General features: G+C 42.7%; 1 protein-coding gene across 1 annotated transcript in view; it reads left to right on the top strand.

Annotated features, from left to right (window-relative positions):
• bcas3 (BCAS3 microtubule associated cell migration factor) overlaps positions 1–23,105 on the top strand; it is a 285,342-nt gene that overhangs the window by 92,176 nt on the left and 170,061 nt on the right. Inside the window, 6 exon segments of the mRNA XM_084559322.1 lie at positions 544–668; positions 818–983; positions 1,061–1,158; positions 10,353–10,453; positions 14,498–14,694; positions 14,986–15,083. Of these exon segments, the coding sequence (XP_084415448.1) occupies positions 544–668; positions 818–983; positions 1,061–1,158; positions 10,353–10,453; positions 14,498–14,694; positions 14,986–15,083 (785 nt within the window).

Here is a 23,105-nt window from a genome sequence, read left to right as displayed (position 1 = left end):
TACTGCAACTAATGGCAATTTAATTTGCAGGCTTTTCCCTTTATCCTTGCTTTGCATGCAAAGCTATTTGCTGTGTGTTAACAGAGGTTGCTGTGTAATTCTCATTTACTCACTTCAAGTTTGCTACACGTTGAAAATAAATGATTGGTGTATTAGTTACAAATTTTATTCCTTGATTTTATTTTTACAATTAGTGCAACCATTGGTGAGCCAGTTTTAGAAGGAAGATAAGAAGTGTGCTCCACTTCTAAAGCTCACTGGTAGCTTAAGCTAAAGTTTCTGGCAAAGAAATGTAATATATAGTGCTGAAGACCAATGTTTATCTTCTTCACTCGCAAAGAAGGGGCAAGGGTTTATATCAAATGTGGCCTCAATTCTAACAAACCTGTAATTTGGCGTAATCTTGGAGTCCCCCATGATCTCATTTGGTTACAATTGTAACATGATAAAATGCTGTTTTAGCTTCTGGGTAAACCTTGGACCCCAGACTTGTATGTTTTCTTTTTTTATGGTCTCAACTCTGTACCTTTTTCTCTCCTGAAGCAAAACCAAGCCACCCCCTCAAATCTCCCCAAGCAAGTCCAGTGGCGGAGAGTTCTGTGTGGCCGCCATCTTTGCCTCATCCCGCTCCTGGTTCATCACTAATCCCAACATGAAAAGAGAGAAAGGTTAGACCATGGTTAAAAGTGCTCTTTATATTTTTCTACAGTCAGTATCTTGGCCAAGAAAGCCTGCCCCCAAAACATCTAATGGCTAATGGATACAATTTTTGGCAGATATTAAACCACCTCCAATATCTTCTTTCTCATGCTTACAGATCAGTCCAGGCAGTCGATTGTCGACTCGCTGTACATCCTCAGTTGCTACGGTAACTTGGTGGAACATGTCCTGGAGCCACGGCCAATTAGCACCGCTCAGAAGATTAGCGACGATACACCATTGGAGCTCAGCACCTGTCCAAGGGCCTGCTGGACTCTAGCCAGGTACCAGTGTATTCAGTGTTGACTATTTTATGATAAATTATCTTGTAGCCTCATAGATGCTTTTTCTTCTGGAGCAGGACACCCCAGTGGAATGAACTGCAGCCACCCTTCAATTCCAACCATCCCTTAGTGTTGGCCTCAGACCTGGTGCAGTACTATCAGTATCTTCTGGCTGGTAAGTGTTAACAAAGTGTTAAACAAAGCTCCAGTGTTCATTTTATGCAAACCAGCATATTCACGGTACAAAGTTGGGTTTAAATAGAATGGAAATCAGAAGTTTGGGGATGAATAAATACATATTAAATCAGTGGAAAGATTTAAACCAAAGCAGATTCGCTCTAGGCAGCGACATATGTTTCAGGTGTAAGTGCATTACTATCCAGAGAAAGAAGGAAACAGTATAGTGGTTCACGCATATGGTAAAGAGAGGGCTGTAGGATTAGGCTCTTGGAGTTCTGAATTTGTTTTGATTTGTCCTGATACTATATAATTCTCTTCAAAATATTTCTCTAAACAGATTCAAAGGATAAAGGATGGCAAAGGATAACAAATTGTGCTATCTAGGTTAGGGCTGAACGATATGGACAAAATTTCATATCTCGATAGTTATGCCAGATATCTCGATATCGAGCGTCCGAACCATATTTAAAGCACTCTTTCTAGACTGTGTACACAGGTACCATATCTTTTGCAATGTGGTATGTTATAGTGTCTGTAATGTGTTTATGTCTGGTGGACGTCGATTCTACTGAACGCATCAAACTTTGATTGGGCTTCTTTTGGGATGACTGAGAAGTCCCCAGTGTTTCTCTCATTGCAATACACTCTTCGTCGCTTCGTCGCAATTTTTGCCAAGCACAACCTGCACGACACCTCACTCTGGTTTACATCATCCTTTTTAAATCCAAAATACCTCCAAATAATGGAGGATGATTTATGTTTTGGCACCAAATCAGATTCTGCACTAGAGGGTGACACGGTAATCAATTGTCGCTCCCATCCCATCCTACAAAAATACTCCCGTCGTATCCCGATCACGTGACTGCCCCCCCCAAAAAAATCCTGTCCCGCAAAATCACGAGAGAGACTCCCAAATCCCGTCCCGCTCCCTATGTTGTTGTCTAAAGTTGGGCGCACTCACCGCATTGCAGCGTCATTTTTTAATTTAATCTCCGGCTCCGTCCCGCTCCCGTTGATTATTTGCTCTATCCCGTCCCTGTCACGTTACCAACAGTGAAACTGACTCCCGCGGAAATACCGTGACCCACGGGAGTCCCGAAAAATTGTCACCCTCTATTCTGCACGGCCACCGGCCGCATTATCTTCCGCACTCATGTCACTTTACTTTCTTTCCTTTTAATTTCCCCGCGGTGTATGGAGTGTGTGCGTCTCAGTCTGCTTCTCCCTCACTCCCGCCCTCGTATGTTTGTCGTCTATATCGTTGCTTTTTCGATATTAATATCTTGAATGTTCATATCTAGATATAGATACGATAACGATATATCGTTCAGCCCTAACCTAGGTCTAATTTATGTTCAACCATCACATACAACAATTAGCAAAAGACTTAGCAACTTAGTTAAAAAAAGATTTTACTATTAGACAAGAAACAGAAGTACTAAACATGTGTTCTCAAAAAATATCCCCTGCAGCTAATTGTCTCACAGACAGACCATGTCTCTGGATAGGTGGTGCAATGCAAAGAGGTGGCAGCGCTTGATTGACAGGCCTTGGTCTCTGGCTGTTGGACTTCTGAATTTGTTTTGACTTGTCCTTATACTATATAATTCTCTTCAAAGTATTTCTCTAAAATACTATTACTTTGAATTGGTACTAAAGAGATTTTAAATACAAATTTGTATTGAATGTATTGATGTATTTCCGTTATTGGATTTATTAGAAAGTATTGGCCTCAATATGTTTTGGTTGCACAGTCTGACCATGCACAGTATGACGTATGATGATGTTCTTCTGTATGTTTTCTGTATATACTGTCGGCATCATTAGTCAGGGAGGTGACCCCTAGTCCCTGCTGATTTTCCATGTTGACCATGTTGAAAGCAGGTCGTCAGCCACTTATTAGTACCACATGCAGAGAAGGGACATTTCTAGTCAGCATCCATAATGTTCCCTTTCTCAGAGACTTGGGAGAAAGATATTTCTGCCCTTCCACCATTTTATGCTGTATATCCCCAACCCTGCCAGCCATAATCCTAGTATTTCTGTCGGATACTGCACCTTGAAACCATCCTTTGATGGCCACGCGACATGCCTGCTTCAGGACATTCCAACACAATGCTATAAGATGCCCCGCTCAGGTCAATTAGCTGACTCTAATAACGAGCACAGAGCAATAAACATTGTATCTTGTCGTCTGAAAGGCCATTTTGCAGAGGTTCAGAGTGCACATGGATGGCCACACACGGAATCAATCCGCCCCCGTGGAATAAGCTGGCGTTTTGAGCTCCCTCCATAATTACAAACATACAAAATCTGTAATTAGCTCTTGTGGGTGCTCCGGGGCAAGTGGTAGCTATGTTTACCCTAATCTCTCTACTCATTTCCATTGACTTCTGAAATGCTCCAGGTCTAACTGGTAGGAGATTTTCTCAAATTAGTGCTAATGGTCTCTCCTAGTGTCAGAGTAATGAGAACGCGTTGAAGTGACAGGCTCGGGCGTCAGCTTATTCCACCATTCTCTGTATAATGAGAGAGATTCATTGCATTAACATTTACATCCAATTAGCAATAGCCAGATAATGCCGCCATGGCTTTTTATTCCCTCAACCAACCAAGTGTGAACGGATCTGAGGTCAAGATGCTATAAACATAATTGTTCAACTTCCTGCCCACATCTTGTGCTCCTGCCATTTACCCTGCAGGTCAGAGTCCTATACACCACCACCACCAACCGAGTTACTCTTGAAGTGCCACCTTCCATTTCGGTGCTTTGCGCCCGGGCAGAGAGTCTCATCCTGTTTCTCAGCATGCGTCCCCTTGCCAGCCCTCTCATCTGGCTTTTCCTCCAGGGCTTGGCAGCACAGAGGAGAAGTGATCCAGGAGAAAGAGTCAATTTGACCTTAGGATGAATTACAGCACAGCCATAAGCCTCTTGTCCAGGCGGTTCTTGCTGAGCATTGAGATCAGGACAATGAGGGGGGGAAACGGGAAAACACAGACGAACAAATTGTGCTATCTAGGTCTAATTTATATACAACCACATACAACAGTTAGCAAAAGACTGAGCCGACTTAGTTAGAAAAGGTTTTACTATTAGACAAGAAACAGAAGTACTTAACATGTGTTCTCAAAAAATATCCCCTGCAGCTAATTGTCTCACAGACAGACCATGTCTCTGGAAAGGTGGTGCAGTGCAAAGAGGTGGCAGCGCTTGATTGACAGGCCTTGGTCTCCGGTCTCGTGGCTCTATATTGGATGACCCAGGCTGATTAAAAATGCAGTATGCAGGGAAGGGAATAGGAAGGGGAGAGGAAGGGCCGGGGTCAGGCCAGACCGGAGCCTTCAGGACGGGATGATAAAAGGCAGCGGTGGCGCCACTTCATGGTCACTATCTCCACCTGTCCATCTGTAGCAGCTACTGGCAGCACTCAGCCCTGCAGAGGACGGCAACACATAGCACAGCCTTGGAGAGATAAGGGAAAGGGAGACACACATTATACAGTATACTCATAAATAGACGAGATGCTGTAGTACGATCTGGCTTATTAAAAGTAGTCTCGAGCCAAGTTTTTGGTGTGTGGGGACTCCTCTATCTGTGGCTGGGGTGTACTTGTAGGATTCCCGTCTGCATCCCCATTAACAGTTTATCAAGCGTGAATGGACCCTTTTTCTTTTTCTTTGACCAAAGTTGAGCTGCGTAACAAAATGCACGGATGAGGATAAATGTGAAGTTTTCACACCCACATTGCTACATTCCATTTACAGTGAGTTTTTTTCCACAGATTACTTTTTGAGAGTGATATTTATCTAGCTATCTATGGTATGTTTTCTGACACCTCTACTCCGCCGCCGCAAAGTTACTCTGAAGCAAACAAATCGGTCAATAATTTACCACCTGGATTTCTGCCTGGCTCCTTTGAGCCTGGCAATGGTGCCAGCAACAGAGGCAACGCTTTTTGGCCCCAGCCCTCCCCTTCCTACCTGTCATATAATGTGCTAATTGTGGAGACTGACTGACTGGCTGGCTTGGCAGCTCTCTTGGGATTTGAGGCCCATGACAGGCCAGCCACAGTTGCCTCGTCAATAGATCTAATTGCTCCGAGAGAGGGGCCAGAGTAAAGGCTTTGGAGCATCAGGCGTTTGGTAAAGAGAAACCGTGGCGCCATGACTGGGTCAGTAATCAAAGAGAGGCAGTGAAAGGATGGGGTAAGTGTAGCGCTGGCTGAATGAAGGGACTGTCAGTCAAATACGCCTTGAGTGATATATAATGACTAAGCTATCCCACTCTGTCAGTATGCCAGCACCTATCTGCCAGAGTAATGCTTAAAAGAGGGAGGCAAGAAGAGAAGACAGTGAGAAGAGAGACAGGTGGACCGGTCGGAAAGGAGGCCTAGCAAGTGAAATGTCTGGCAACCAAGCACAGCGAGTCGAAATAGAAAGAAAAAAAAAAAAAGACAACAAAAAGAATTTTAAAAATATATACATGAAAGAGATAAAGGTGAACAGAACAAACGGCCCAGACAAGACGGCTATCCTGTGTCCACTGTTCAGTCAGCTCTCTATCAGATTGTTAGCCCCTTATCTATCTCTGGAGATCGGCCTGTCCAGCCTCTGGCCCCCAGTCCTTGGGAGGTCGGGCTACATCAATACCTAGGCAGCCTTTGTTCTTGTTCTGACTCCCTGCTTCACTGCCCTGGCTAACAGGCCACTGGCTACTGGCCTTCAGCGCAGCAAAACACCACTCTCTCCACAGTCAATAAAGACCGCGACACAGACAACTTTGTTCCCCTGTGGTGTAGGGGAGGTTGTTTTTCTGCTTATGTGGGTGTGCAAGCACCCTGGCCCACCCCACCACCACCACCACCACCAAAAAGAAACAAGGCAGTTACAATTAGGGCTAGAAATAAAAAAAATATTATTAAAGAAAATAAAAAAATATTCAAAAGCTATTCTAAAGTTATTTTAAACCAACCGTCATCGTTGAATAGCCATAAATCATAACTGATTGATTTAATTGTACTGTACTTTTTTAGTTGTTTGACTACTCCTGCAAATTAAATACCTGACAAATCCAGATGCTTGATCACACTGATGTAACATTTACTTAGAAATATAGCGAGTTTTGATTTAGAGTGCTACCCACAATGGGCCTAATATCTGTCTCAATTTGAACTAGATGTGAAAAATATCGCTTCATGGTAGACATTGCCATGTTTCACAGACGGATTTTATCATCATAGTTGCTGAAATACACTGATTCCTCATTTGCAAAATGTATCCCAAAATTAAAGTTACATAAAGTGATATATTTACTATAGACAAGTAAAAGAGCCTCCGAATTTCTAAATTGGAACCAAGAAACACTCTGGGCTTTTTTTATTTTCCGCACAAAGGCCTTATGACATGACGAGTGGTGTTGTTGATTAGACAGTACTGACCTTCTCATTCATTCTCTGATGTGTCTCTAAATGCATCAATAACACAGCCCAGTCATTTCTAGCCGTAAAGGCAAAGTCCTTTCCTGAGTGTGGTGCAATAAGTTTGCACTTAAAAAAGTTGCTCTCTGTGAAATTGCATTGACGTTCTGCCTCTTAAGAGCCAGTAATTAGCGCTGTAAAAGCAGAAGGCAGAGTGGCTGGCTAGCTGGACACTAAGATGAGTAGATATGACTGTAACCGCCGGGGTCAGTCTGGCTCCTGACGTGCACGCTAACTCACGCGTGGAAGGTTGTCTCTTTGCTTGACCCATGGGGGATGACCACTACCTCCCCACAACGGAGCCCGGCCAAGACTCTGGCCGTTGAAAGCCCCCTTCGCACACCCACCCACTGGAAACCTGATCCAGCTAGTCGACCAAATGCTTCAGAACATCAATAATTAATTAGGGAACAGCTATTGGCCCCAAGGGTCAGAGAGCAAGGAGAGAACAGAGAGAGAGAGACAGAGAGAGACAGAGAGAGAGAGAGAGAGAGAGAGAGAGAGAGAGAAGGAGGGAGAACGAGTCAGTGGGAGTGAAGGCGGGGGGGAGGAAATAGGGGAGTCGTGATTTTGTTTAATAAGTAACACAACACAGGCTTTGTTCTCTCTCCCGTTTTAAAAAGACATGCAAAGGCTTCTCTCTGCTTCTCTCTCTCCCTCACTCTTTGCCTTGCTCCCTTTCCCTCGGCATGGTATCTGTAGGTCATTGAAGGGTCAGTTCACCCAAATAACAGCTTAAAAAAAAACATATTTGATATACTAGCAAGGACTTGTCATGTAGGTGGTTTTGTTTTTGTTCGCCCAGGTTTTTGCTGTAAGTTTTGTGCCATTGGACGTCTCCTCATACCCTGCACTATTTTACTGCATCTGAAATAAGTTGTTCATCGTCCAGAACTGAGGTCTTTATCGTACAGTCGTATATAGAATAATAACAGTGTGTGTAAAAGAGTGAGTAAAGCTCAAAATCCTTGTAATAGCTTTTATTTTCACACACGCAAATGTATAACCAGTGTTTCTGAGAACGACTTGAGATCTGTGTTGAGTGGAGTTGACTGGCTTCAGGCACCTGTGAACAGGTATTCTACCCCAGGACCATTGGACTACATTCCACAATTCTTCTACATTTCTTGGTTTTACCTCAGAAACAGCATTTCTGATGTCACCCCACAAGTTTTCTACTGGATTAAGGTCCTGTGTTTGTGGTCGTTGTCTTGTTGAAAATTTCAAGGGCATTTCCTCTTTGGCATAAGGCAACATGACTTCTTCAAGTATTTTGATATATTCAAACTGATCCATGACTCCTGGTATGCGATAAATAGCCCCGACACCATGGTACAAGAAACTTCCCCATATCATGATGCTTGCGCCACCATGCTTCACAGTGTACTGTGAGTTGAATTCTGTTTCATCAGTCCACAAAATGTCGCGTCATTTCTCTTTGGGCCAGTTGATGCGTTCTTTGGTAATTTATAACCTCTTCAACACATGTCGTTTTTGCAACAATGAGACTTTGCAGGTGCTTCTTGGCGATAGCTTGGCTTCACATAGGTGTCTTCTAATTGTTGCAGTAGTCACAGGTAACTTTAGACCTTCTTTGATCTCCCTGGAACTGATCATTGGCTGAGCCTTTGCCATTTTGGTTATTCTTCGAGCCATTCAAATGGTAGTTTTCCGTTTTCTTCCTCATCTTTCTGGTTTTAGTTGCTATCTTAAAGCATGTGAGATCATTTTAGCTTAGCAGCCTATCATTTTCTACTCTTCTTTATATGTTTTCCCATGTTTAATCATCTATAACCAGCATGTACAACATTTGCTGCCATCATCCTTAAATAAGTGCCACCTGTTTGACACCCGTTTTTTCACAGAATGAATGACCTCACCAATTGAACTTCACACTGCTATTATTTTGAACACGCCCCTTTCAAGTAATGATTAAATTAGAATCAGCAGCATCTATGTCATGACTGTTGGGTCTGTTGGTTTTCTATTACTCGACTGCACCTAGTAGTAAATTATTTGCCATGTAGAAATATCATTGCCATGTAGAAATATCATTTTACCAAAAACAGCGATTGATCTGGTTAGGGATGTTGGACTGCTATTATTTTGAACACAGCTGTATAAAAGCTCTCACAATTGTTAGTGACGTACACACTAAATATATGTAAGTGTGTAAGTGTGAAATTCGAACTTTATGAGAGTTACTCTTATTTAATCAAATTATACTATTATAGCATCAAGAAAACAACTTGTAATAACATCGCACAGTGTTGGTTAGCACTGATGCCTCACAGCAAGAAGGTTGTGGGTTCGAATCCAATAGCCTACTGTGCCTTTCTGTGTGCAGTTTGCATGTTCTACCTGTGTCTGCGTGGGTTCTCTCCAGGTACTCTGTGTTAGCCTTGCGATAGACTGGCGACCTGTCCAGGGTGTACCCCGCATCCCGCCCAATGACAGCTGGGATAGGCTCCAACCAGAAAACGAATGAATGAATGAAGAATTGTGTTATATCGTTTGTCCACTGAAGCACATGTTTGTCCCTAGAAGTAAAAGTCATGCTCCTAGTTACAAAGTCATGCAAAAATCGGTTTAGTTATGTTATATGTTATTTAACATCTTTCTTGCTTTCCTTACTACCCTTTTTCGAATATAATTGTTTTTTTCAAGCCCAACCACACACACCATGGCCGTTATTTCAAAGGCAGGTGTTAGAAATTGCGCACACCTCATACAGTAGTAGTGCTGGCGTGAAGCACGGAGGGGATGACGTGACATTTGTTACAGAGGCGTCAAAAACTGAACCATCTCCATCAAGTGCATGAACACCTGGCACGTGTGTGTGGGTGGGTGGATGTGTGTGTGTGTGTGGATAAAGACAAGGGAGCCTCCTGTGCTCCAGATGTGGACTTGACGAGTTTATTAGCCGTTCTCGTGTTAAACAAACTCCATCCCTGAGGTTGGAGACAGAGAAAGGGACTGATTCTACACATTAAGCCTCATTCTTCATGGCTGCTTATTCAAGCCTGCAGGAGCCCCATCTGTCTATGGCTCTCTCTGTCACTCTCTCTCTGTAACACACACACACACACACACATATACGCTGTTTCTCACTCTCTCACAGTTTACTGTACACTTGCTGTTTCACACGTACTAGCATGCACCCAGATGCCCATATGAGAGAAAGACAAAGGTTATATTGCATTTATTCTGCCAGTTTTCAATATTAGAAAAGTAGACTCTTGCCCTAAGCATTTGTTGTCATACAAGTGTAACAGTTAGTTTTTTATTATTTGAGCTTAAAAAAAAGCTTGAATCTGCACACATATATGGATATTGACTGTCCATATGAGTTAAACTCCAGTGACACTAACACACTTTAATTAACTAGTTGTCATATGTTGTTATATTTCCTTACAGGCTGATTTATGTAAATAGTATGTGATTTGCCGTGCTGCTATAACTTACTGCAATCCTTTTGCAATATTGTCGTTAATGTCTTATGTATTTATTTGTTTGTTTGTTATTTGAATACTTGAATTTTAGAGGTGCAACCATGATGATACTGGTCAATCAGGCATAATATTATGACCACCTTTCTGATATTGTGCAGGTCTCCCTTCTGCCTCCAAAACAGTTGTGACTCATCAGAGAATGGACACGGGCCTTCTAAATATATATATAATGCTTCGTGCATGTGTGTTTTTTCCCTCAGCGATGCCCCCAGGAAGCCCAGGACCGATCACGCGTCACGAGTCGTCCGACAGCCTAGCATCAGACCACAGTGGACCGGAAGATGAGGAGTGGCTCTCTCAGGTAAAACCTCTACCGTAACCCACATTACAGTGACATGAAGTCGGTCAGTTTCAAGCAGATATTCCAGTTACGCTATTTGTCAGTCAGTGAGGTGACCCCCACTTGCCGTTGTAGCGGACTCTTGGGACGTTACCAAACAAAGTACATTCCACACACTGTTGTGTCTGAAGGCGGGGACTCGCCAAGCTGATGGTTGCTTGTGTTGGGCCATTGGTGTGCTTTTTTTGGCGTGACCCACGCCGTGGCCACTAATCAGACACCTAGTCGGCATATTTTCAGATAATTCAACATGCCGGGCAAGTGGCTGTTCATCTTAGAGAACCAGTGCATGACAAGAGGAACAGAAGTGAAGAAAGTAGACAAAACGTTAAAAGAGCTCACAGAAAGATCTTTTGGTTTTTCATCTTCACTTCATCTGAACATTCAAATACAAAATTTTTCAATGACATGCCAAAATCTTCAACCCAAATGAATACTCTGTCTTTTGGATTGGTAAATGGGCAATTGTTACAGCATAAACCATTAACTTTATTGTCTTGTTCCACTATCTCTAGCGACTACAATGGATTAATTACATGTTTTTAAGGCGATATCAGAATATTGAGTCTGTTTTGGCAAACATTTTCCAAATTCCAACTTTGAGAGTTGGGAAGCCAACACAGGGTTACAGTGGGACCATAACATCGCCACATCCCTAATAAAGTTGAATTTGTTATCAGGAGATTCCACATTTAATTCTACTTTGACATAATTTTGTCTATTTATAAATGTCGTCCACCTGCTCACAAAGCGCCATCCTAAATTGTACTGAAATGTTCAAAGCATAAAAAATCCAGTACCCTCACCGTGGTCTCTTCAGCTTGGTTAACCCTCATAGCACTCATCTCTGGTGTCAGCAGGTAACCAACTACATTTTCACCATTAATAATTCCACTGCATGCATAATTGATTGGTTAAAATACACCCCACTTAGCTTGCAGAGGCCCTGGTTCATATCTGCCATGATAGTTTTCCAGGAGCAAAACTATCCATTGCACTAACCTCTATTTTGGCAACTTCCTGTCAGAGCAGAGGTAGGGATGCATTTGACAATGGTCGGAGAAGCAACCGTATATTAACATGGGAGTAACAGTTGTGTAATATCATCATTAAGTATCAATGCATTTAGTAAAAAAAGACAACCAGCATGAAACATTTGCCTTCAGATCAGTTATACTGAGTAGTTTGTTGTTACTCCAGTCCCTCCAGAATGAGGAAAGACTAGAATATATCAAGCACAATAGCTCGGTGGACTGAGAAATGCTAAATACATATAGGCTATATTGAATTAGGGGCTAAGTACTGTCTCGTGGATTTCATTATATCATATCAGTGGCTTTCATTAGATTATAAGCGGGCGTTTTGGCGTTGGGTTGGGATTCGGATTGATCGGCCATCCCCTAATGAAATGTGAGGTTTGTGACCCTCCATGTCAGTGCCTTAGCCCGCTGCCGCGCTGTGCCATTTGCTGCCTATCAGTGTCAGTTGCTCTTCAGTTGGCTGTCAGTGGATAACAAAACCGCCTGTCCTTACGTAGTCATCTTCGGGTCTTCACATTTGTCCGTTTTGATGTGATGAAAAGGGTGAGACGTACAAAAAGATCATGAAGCTGAGTGGACTAGTTTCCTTATTAATAATTAAAAACACAATTTATCCCCCACTGTACATATATCATCGGTTGTTCATTTGCAGCGTATGAATTTTTAGATACTAAATACTTTTGTGTGGACAGTTTGTGCTCCTGCATATGGCCTAGTATGCACAATGTGATCTTAACATAGTATGCTTGCATTTCTGTATACGTATATGGACGTGTTGTACTAACGTTGTGTTGTATAGGATGGTTAAAATATGAAAAGATATATATACAGTATATATATAGTTGAATTTGCCGTGATCTACAGTGTCAGTCAGCTATGCCAAGAACATACAAAACGTTGTGAATCAATGTAAATCAGTTAACCGTTCATCATTTGAACGCTGGCTATAATACAGTAAGCTCAGTTTCTCAGGATGTTGAAACCTGATTGAAAACGATTTGTGTTCCTAATTGGAACTATCGACCTATCGCTATAAATATTATAGCCTTACTACGCACAGTGTAAATGATTTTTCATCAAGCATCTTATATAACTTTTGAAAACAGACACAGACTGGCAATATGTGCAGAGGTGCAACAAATACATGTAAGGACATCTGGATGCATAAAAAGATTCGAGGACGGTTAGTTCAGCCTTAGACATGTTGTTGGATTTATACTGAGGCCTCTATATTTAGTGTACTGTACTACTTTGACGAAACCCACTATTGTGACATATCCATTTTATAAGCCTGCTGTACATACCTCAACCTTAACCAGTTGGATGTTTGAATAGATGAAGGAAGAAAATGACCTTTCCCTGTCAGTCCGCTTGATCTAATTTGATGTTCAGTGTAGAGCAGGTATACGCTGTAACGGCCAGTGTGCAGCAACATGTCACTGGCTCTGTCGGATGAATCCAAAAGGGGAGGGGCATAAGGGATTGACACTGGACAATAACATCTGGATCTGCCATCCCGCTGCAAAGAGAGCACACTGGCAGCTGTTTGGCTCCGCGGCTGGGCGCGACATTAATGGTGTTAAATAGCAAAGCACATACACGGCCAAAGCCGGAGTACTCCTGTCTCCTGCTGAGGCTCCATTGCACAGCTGTGATAGACCATATACAGTGTATCTAAATATGTAAATGCCTACGCATATGTGTGTATAAACACAGACACAGAGAGTGAGATGTTGGCATCTGGTAGCCAGAGGGGACAGAGACTGAGCTGAGTGCTTGGCTGAGGTGAGAGACGGACGTGTATGAAGGAAAGAAAATTAAATGTGAACGGTGAGACACCAAGAGGCCTGTTAAGTGCTACAGGGATTTCAAAAGTCAGAGTTAGTAGGAGGGAGCAGTGAAAAGCAGGAGTCCAAGGCAGGAGATGGTTGCTCAGTAAGTTTAAGCCAAAGAAGTGATGGAGAATAGAGGAGGCAGTAATAGTCCAATGTTTATGAGTCATCCACTCTGTAGCCATCTCCTATCCTATATTCAGGCGGCAGTAGTACCACTCAGTTCAGGCTCCCATGGACCGCCTGGCGTGGCAGTGCCTTCTTATTCTCCCACTAGACCTCACATCAGTCTCGCTGCGAGGCTGTGGCTAGTGTCACACTTCTATTAATCCTCTGGGAAGGCTTCCCATCATGTTGCCAGCACTCCCAATACACGCAAGACCGTGACGAGTTTGGACATCATCTCCAGACTTTAAGTGGGGCGGGAGTACAGGTTTTAGTTGGATGCCACGTGACCGAGTTCATCTAAGTACTGCATGGACTTTCACTCCGTAGATTGGTGCCAGTACCACCCCTGAAAAGCCACCCCTGTTGACTCTTTCGAGTCCTCCAAGCTACCCAGACTCTGTCCTTTACCAATTACTGGCGAATTAGTAGAGGGGTTTGGGTGTATCTGAAGAGTGCTGGTGATGGTTTTAGCCATGCAGCTAGCTTCCATGGCAACGCCAGTATGTCAATTGTTCTTTGGTCAAAACAGATATCCGTGAAATTATGTTTTGACATTCATGGCTTCCAGTGACTTAGTGCCTAAACTTTCCTCTAGTATCAACGTTAAGTTGACATTTGTAGTTTTGAGTGAAACCTCTTGACAACAGTTGCACGATATTCTAAATTTATAAGTATAGAAATATGAAGTTATTTTTTGAATGAAATTCAACTGTATGTTGATGTATAATAATTTACTTATTATTTATTTGAATTATTCTATTTATATTAATTAATTTTGTTGATTATTCTATTAAATTATAATATATATATTTCTTTCACCTTTATTAGCATTTTTGTGTTTTTTTTTTAATTTTATTTTTTATTTTTTTATTTGAAGAGTTTGTTGAAGGTCTTGTTCTTCCAGCTATGTTTGGAAGACCATGCATGGTTCTGTCGTCTCACTAACCTCTTCACCATATTCACAGGTAGAGATTGTGACCCACACGGGCCCCCACCGGCGCCTCTGGATGGGCCCCCAATTTCAGTTTAAGACTATCCACCCTTCAGGCCAGACCACAGTTATCTCCTCCTCCTCGTCGGTGCTTCAGTCCCAGGGCCCCGTTGATGTCCAACAGCCCCTCTTGGACTTTGACACAGATGATCTGGACCTACACAGTCTCAGGTACTATTAAAGAATAATGCACCCAGGAGTAAACATCTGTATTTAGAATCACAATAGTCACAATAGTTAGATGTAGAAGTACACACCATATTCACTCCCTAAATAACAAAGAGGACTTGCATACATATATGTATTTTTAACAAATTAGCAGCTGGTCACTGCATCCCACAACAAACCAAATTCTCCCGTGAGGGTACCTGAAGCTATTTCCAATTACACAGGGGTCTGAGGCCTCACAGTGTTGCATTATATTTGTGCATTAAATTCCCTACACATAATATATGTGTGCAGGATCCAGCCAGTTCGTTCAGAACCAGTCAGCATGCCCGGCTCATCACGGCTGGTGGCCGATCGCCGCGGACAGTCCAACATCATGGACGCGGGATCAGGTAGGAAACTTTGTGATTTGAAATACCTCCTTTCTCTTCTCTGTGATGGACTTGTGCTTCTTCTATTCTGTCGTTCTCCTACTTGTTTCATTGTGGTGCAGCTCATTATACTCCCATCTTCTTCACTGAATGCTCTCATTGTCAAATTCAATTTTCACTTAAGTTTTCTATTTCCTTCTATCCCAGCAGTTACTTTAACTGAGTTAATTAGAGGAATTAGAGATTGTTGTGCTGTCAGTATGGTATTGTTGAGTTCCTACATTCGCACACGACACTGAATCTTCGCAAACTGACAGATAAATAGCAAAAATGTACATTCAGGTATTTGATAAGTGGTTTTGCCTGTGTGACTTTTACACTTCATGTATAGGCCTCTTTCAACTATGATTACTGAAGTCAGAAAAGGTTTTTCTTTCCAATGAAATGACTAAAGCCTGATGCTGCAAACACACAGTAGAGGCGTTCATGTATTCACCACTGGGATGTGATGCTCCGTGCAGTCATTTTATTTTGGAGCAAGCAATTGTAGGTTTGTGTAAGACTCCCACATACCTTTTGAGGATAAGCTATGGTGATGACTCTAGCATGCAACATGAAGGATTTGACTGATTATTTTTACCTCCAAAGGACACGGGGAAGCATTTGCAAAGCTATACCATTTCTAGGACACAGAGGAAAATGGTCATTAACTGCTGTAGTAAAATCAAAATGTGTTGTGTCCTAAAGAGATTTCCTTTCCTGTTGTCTCACACCAGAACAATCCCCTTCAAGTGGATTATAGGTAGTCACACATTTAACCTAGCTGTCCTGCACTTCTTCTACGCCCCACCATACAGAGCTGTGAACATTGCATCGCCTTCCCATTGTGCTCCTGCCTATTGTTATGCATAGTGTGACTGTGACCGTCTGAATAGGCCTGCAAAGTCTTTCAGCCGTTTGACAGGATTGATTTGGTTCCAAGTGAATATGGCTCCTTTAATCTGATTATGATGTTAGGCTAATCCAATCACATCCAGATGAAAGGATTTCCTTTAAAATATGTCTTTTACTCTCAAAGAATAATGGCGCTTGTGGATGTGCGCGCACAGTAAGCCTGGTTTTTACAGCCAGCGCCGGTGAGGGAATCATCACTTATTGCGTGACATTATATCCTGTTGTCTTGTGTTTGATAAAGGAGATAAGGGAGCTGCTGTGGCGTCTGGGGCATTATCTGCTGTGTCTTGTGACGTTTCACTCATCTGATCTGCCCTCACACTGACACATAGGCGCCTTTTTTTAACTTGCGTATGTACAGCCTGTGTCAGAAAAAGGTGTGCCCCGAATAGTTTTGCACATCTGATCGCCCTTCTCTGTTTTTAACACATACCAAGAATTGCTTTACACCACATGCTGCTGCAGGCAGGTGACTGCTGTAGGCAGGTGACTGCCACGTTTTTCTTTTCAGGTACACAGGGAATTGTGAGTCATTCACAAATTTCCATAATTATGGCTCAATTAAAACAATTAATTAGACTCAAATTGACTTAAAATAGTATGTATGTATAATAGTATGTATTTATTCTTTTTGTCCATTGGACTGTTGTACAGTCCCAAAAAAAATTGGGATTTAAAACAAGACAAAGTGTTAGATCAAGCGCAGTAAAAAAATAATAAATAAATAAATAAATAATAAAAGATTTTACAACTCTACACAGATACCAACAAGAAAACACATAGTTTTTTTTTGCATACTTTAAATATTTTATAATTTAAGGTCATTTTAAACCAGGTAATAGAATAAAATATAATTGTTTTTTGTTTTTTTCTCTGTGGCTCTGTAGTATTTTCCCTTCATGAGTACGATGTAGGAAACACATTCGGTACTCTCAAGTCTCTGTTAGCTTACTTTGTTAATATCACATGTATAGCATTTAATTTCTTTTGCTCAAAAGGTCTTTGGTTAAACCTTAGTGACGTGAGAATCAATCAGGCCTCGCTGAAGATGTATTCTCGGAAAGGCCGTTGGGAAAAGTCTTTACCTGTTTGCTCATAAGTCACCTCCATAAGTTAAACTACAGCACCTCCTGTGTCTACTCCTCCAACCTTCACTTTTCTTTCTCCTCCACCTCCATCCGCCGCCTGCCTTCTGTCTTCCGAGAATCATATCTGTGTAGTTCCTTTGTCTCCAGCCAGCGTCCTCTGTGCTTTCAATTTTTTCACTCATTGGTTCAGAGCAGAGAGACGGAGAGGACAGAGCCAGGCCGAAGGATGAAGGTGATACTTATCTGTGTGTGTGTGTGTGTGTGTGTGTGTGTGTGTGTGTGTGCGCGGGGAGGGGGATTCGGTGTTGTGTCCTGCCACTGCCATGGCGCCTCCTCTTATCACGCACACACATCACTTTTGTCTCACCCTCCGAAGAACGCCGCTTGTGTGTGGCAAAAGTTAACCAGTGTGAGTCTGCGAGACCTTCGGGTAGAAGGCGCCGACGGTTAATGCATCTTACGTTCTGATCGGTGTCGCCCGAAGATGAAGACGTTCAAATGAGTGTGCTGATACCCTTCAGATTTAACTGATGGTCGACTTTGAAGGTTGGTGGGGGTATAAAATCTGTGCCAATATTTAGTTCATCCAAGTATATTAGCTTTTTGTCACTACGTGGAATCATATGATAAATTCCCTTTAGTTCCGTTGATGCGATACACAAACTTTTTTTCTGTCAGGCTCATACATATAATCCAGGATATAACTGATGTCAGTCATATAGTCCATTAATATTTTTAACACTTAAACCAGTGCAACTAATTTTATCTTTTATAACTCCTCGCTTTTAACATAGACTATTTATACAAAAAAAAACACTTACTTTGTTCTTTTTGAGAATATACTGGGATGTGCATGTAATGCCCTTTATATATATTGTACATATCGTGACATAGGCGCCTGTGGATCATGTTTTCCAGCCGTTTCTATTAGACTTAAAGTGTTTCTTTCAGAGTCCTCGGCCCCAGCGAGGCCATAAAACTGCAGCTCTCCCTACAGTGACTCACTTACAGTCAGTCAGTCTCCCCAGTGTCTGCTTCCATCTTATCTCAGCCCATACACTCTGCTTATCTCTGCCTTCCCTGAGGTGATGGGACGCCGTCTGCATGGGACACACACGCGTACACACACCCACAACACACTCACACACACACACAGAGTATGTCGCACCGTGCCTCCAGTCGTGACTTCTTGACTCAGCATATCCGTCTTTATGGAGGGGACAGACGAGCACAACAGCACTGCTACTGTGTCACTTTGCACTAGCTGGAATACACAGGATCCGCGTGTAGCTGTTATCAATACCCTATCTGCACCCCGAGCCTTGCTGTGAGGTGTGTGTCTGCGTGTGTGAACCAGCTTCAGTCCGAGCTAGACTACACAGTGGCATTTTGTGGACCGGGAGGTCATATCAAGAAAGAAAGAAAAGGAGACAGACCTGAAAGAGAGATAACACCGCAACACTGAAAGAAAGAGTATTTAATCTTACCTGCTTGTGCATGCACTGATAAATCTCACAGACCCCCTCCACACCGCTGTAGTTGTGTTTTGACTCTGCTCAGAAAGCCACCCTACGCCACAGGAAACAACAACAAAACCCCCGTCTGTGGCTGCAGCCATTTTGTTGTTTTTGTTGTTGTCATCCTCGGCATGTGTGTACATACGTCCCCGTCTTTGTCACCGCATCTCTGCCTCACTGTTTGTCTCCCGTTTGTATGGGTGTGTGTGTGTGTGTGTGTGTGTGATTTATCTGTGGCAGTGAATCAGTGATAGTGTGTTAGCTGGCGGCAGAGCAGAGCAGAGCAGGCAGGACGAGAGGAAGCAGGCTTATCACAGAACGCTGAAGACACTTCTGAGAGCTACTGTGCTTTGGCACTGGTTTGTGTCTGTGAGTGTGTGTGCGTGTGTGTGTGTGTGCTGGGGTTTCAACCATGTGGTAGTCAACATCTAAAAGACCAATTTTATTCTGAAGTGTTTATTTTAGAAGCTTTAATCAAAATGTATTGACAGTATATTGAAGTCGGTGTGACTTAAACCCTGTGAGTGTTTTCTCTATCTGGCATACAGACATGTCCAATCAGGCACAACATTATGACCACCTTCCTAATATTGTGAACGTCTCCCTGAGGGTGTCCTGTAGTATCTGGCAACAGAATGTTTAGTCAGGGGTCTTTGGGTCCTATCGGTTTGTGGATCAGGCTTGTTCCAGTGCATCCCACAGATACTTGATCAGTTTGGGATCTAGTGAATTTGGAGGCCAGGTCAACACCTTGTGCTGTTTTTCATGTTTTTTGAGTTGTTCCTAAACCGTGTTTGTGTCTGTGTCAGGCTGCATCCTGCTGGGGATGACTGCTGTCATCAAGGAGTGTCATTGCTATGGGGTGGGGGTGCCTGGTCTGGTCTAAGTGGGTGATACATGTCTAAGTAACATCCACACAAATAACAGGTGCAAAAGTTTCCCAGCAGAACATTGAATTGTCACAAGATGGTCAACGTTATTTACTTTCCCGGTCATAATGTTGTGGCTGATCGGCGTAAGTGTATACTGTATGTTTGGCCTTGTGTCTTCATTCAAGTGTGTGTCAGTCCATTAGCAACGTCCTGTAAAGTTAATCAGTGTGGGATCAGCAGATATCAGCCATTAGCCACATCCACCACGCATTATCGCAGCTCAGTGTTCGTACGCATATCCGGTTTGGGGGTGTTGGTTTCACACCAAATTGAAATGTGTTAGAGAAGTGTTGTTCCACCACGAGCTTGTAGCACTCAGTACTCCTTCTCTTAAGCCCTTTCACCAAAATGTGCACATTATGAGTGAACCTTTATAAATCTGTGAAAGAATATGCAAATGAATGAATGTTTCCTTACCCTACCATTGTGTGGGTATTTGTATTTGGTTCATTGACGTAAATAGCACTTCTTCAGTCATTAAGTCATTGTAAAAAAAAAAAAAAGTAACACAATGAAGTGACTCAATTTTAAGTGCACACTCATAATTTTCAATGTACAAATTAAAGTGCACCAAAATAAACAACAACAACAAAAAATTCACTAACATATTTTCTACATCTATGGCAACCTACTGGGGAGATGAATAGCATTCCCACATGCTTCCTTATTTTCTGATGGGCTCAGTTTTGAGTTGGTACGTAAGTAACGTTTACATAATACTCTACAAATTCAATATTTGTAAACCTTGTTTACGTCAGTGTGTGGATGCAAAGCAGAAAACTGTGAGTAAAATTCAGTTCAAAGTACCCACACTGTATGTGACTCTGAAGCTATGAGTACAGATTTTGAGCCGTGTCTTTAAATTTGGATCTGACTGGAGAGTGATAATCCAGTCAAAGGGCAGAGTTATTAGCTATTAGTTATTTTTACATCTGCTTGAGCTTTTACGAAGTGAGTACAGTGGCTATTCTATCTACCTTTGGGGATAAGGGATGAGATAACTTTGACAATAATAAACTGAAACATGATTTGAATGGATCACCAGATTTGGGGGTCTATATCATCTACCATGTCTACCATGCTAAAGTAGCGATAATCATGTTTTACGAGAGCCTAATAGAGCAGATGGTCAGTAGAACTTTAAGGTGAACGAACCTTTAAGTCAGTCAACACTACAGCGCTGCAACCATTCTGTCAGTGGGTGTATGCATGCATGCACCTGTTAGTCTCATCAACACAGGGCCCCCTTGTCCTGGTGACCCACCACCTCTTTACCACCGTCACCACCACCCCGAGGCGAGAAGGGGTTTTCCCCAGTATTATTGTTCTCACAGAGACAGCAGTGGAAAGAAAGAGAAGGCCATGAATGACTGACTATGAAGATGAAGATAGAAGGTTCGCAGAACTCAACACACACACACACTACCTGCCAGCTTTCCCTCCCTCTTCTCTCCTCCCCTTCATACCTGAGCAGCCATTTAAAAGACTAGGCACCTGTGCTGTGGTATTTTGTCTCTCTTTCCTTTTCTAATACACACATACCCCAGTAACCTATACCCCACAATTACCTTCCAGCCTAATAAAAGGCCCTTGTATTTTTGCGCTATAGCAGTCACACTGACAACAGTGATCACGTAGACCAGAAAGATGCCTGGCCATCCGATCCCTTCCTTAAAGACAAATATCCTCATTTCCCGTGACCCCCCCCCACCACCACCTCTCCCCACCCCCTCCATTCCATTTCATTCCTTCTCTCCCGATTTTATTTTCATCAATAGGCACCTTTGTCACCTTGTTGCCACTCCGCCCCTCCACCCATCCTGTGCATCGCCTCGGGGTGCGTTTGGTGACCCGTCGGCTGGTGACAGGAGCTAACGGTCGATCTCTGCGGCCATCGCCGCTCCTTTTTGTTTTTGTCATCACCGGCAATCAAGTGAAGGCAAACACTGGGCTGTTATCAGGAAAGAAGAGAGGCAGAAAAATGATCTGCTGGAAAATCTGAAAGGGAAGGAAGCCAAGTCAAGATGAGTGGCACATTTAACAACGGTTTACTTGAAGGTTCGGGAATTCTTTGAATATTTGAGAGGTATATTCCCAACAGAGGTCAGTTTCTCGATGGAGATGAAAGAAGTCTTTTGTTGCGTGAAAAGACAAATAACTTAAGAAGAAGTTGACTTTATTTGGGTTGTAGTTTGTTTACTTCACTTTGGATAAGGGTTATTGATCAATTAACTCTATAAGATAATACGTATAAAACAACTATTACATAAACCTTTGTACAGACTGCAAGAGCTGTGATTGGTCCGCTTGGTAGTAGCGTTTTTTCGCTTTAGTATTTCCGGCTGCTTCTCCATTTTCGAATTGATTGTTTTAGATCAATAAAGGTAAAACCACATTGAGCAAAGGTTAACTGAGGAGGTTCGGAGATACAAACACTTGTATGACTGGTCTTCATCAAAATTTTGGCAAAAGTTTCAGTCACCATTGTTCCAAGTGAAGCAGGAAGTGGAAACAAAAATTAAGCCGACTGGCAGAAAGGACACAGCTCCGACTAGCGCTTGTGGTGTTTTTACAGTGCGAGCCAGACTGACGAGCGCACAAATATAACTGGCTCGCACCGGCGTTGGCTACGTACGGTGGTTATGTGTGTAGGTCACAGCGTCTTTGTCCCGCAGTACTCTAAATGAGCCTTAAGCCTCAGTTCAAACGGCTTGTTTTATGTGGACAGTCCAAAAGCCCCAGAATGTGTGACTTTTTCTTACTTATTACCCAATCGATAAATCAGCCAACTGCGTAAAGTGACCAACTCAGAAAGAAGGCTTGTCAGACTCATTTTACTCATTCCTTCCTGTTCCCTCCTTCCCACCTCTTTTCTCCATTCCCTTTCCGTAACATCTCAGAGATTTATCGTTCGCTTACTTTTAAGATTTCAGGAAGCTAGCGTGCGTGTGTGTGTATGTATGAGAGGCTTTGGGGACTACAGGGCGGGAATGATTTAGCCACATGTAGGGATTTATGGTGAGAGTGTGTGAGACGGAGAGAGATTTGGGTGTGACATGGATTGATAGGGTGAGTGCTGATCAGGTTTTTGTGCTGCTCTTATCTCTCCTCTCTCTCTGTTTTTTTTTTTGTTGTTGTTGTTGCTACACTTTTAATCTGCAAGAGATGGAATGCCCTGCAGCATTACTGTTATACAGCAAGTGCGTGTGTGCGCCTGTGTATCCATGTGACAGTGTGTGCGCGTGTGTGCGCGTGCATGTGTATGAGCGTGTGCACGTGCAGCGCCAGAGGGCAGTGAAGACTGAGCAGCTGCTCTTTATAGTGACTGAACGGACACCAATGTGTCGGGCATCTGCCACGCTTTCACCCTACCGCCTACCCACTGGGGTGTGTGTATCTGTGTGTAAAAACTGACTTGCGAGCTGTGTTGATGTGTGTAATCATGTCATTCCCTTTCCCAGTGATTTCATAATTGTGTACAGCAGTTATAAAATCATAGAGGCGAATAGATTTATGTCTTCAATTGCGACCGAGAGCAGCAGCATGATGGTT

Source organism: Chelon labrosus, assembly GCF_963514085.1.
Source record: "Chelon labrosus genome assembly, chromosome: 13".
In the NCBI taxonomy this organism is placed as follows: domain Eukaryota; kingdom Metazoa; phylum Chordata; class Actinopteri; order Mugiliformes; family Mugilidae; genus Chelon; species Chelon labrosus.
Note: the sequence above shows the minus strand (reverse complement) of the source record. Positions and strands in the feature narration are given on the sequence as shown.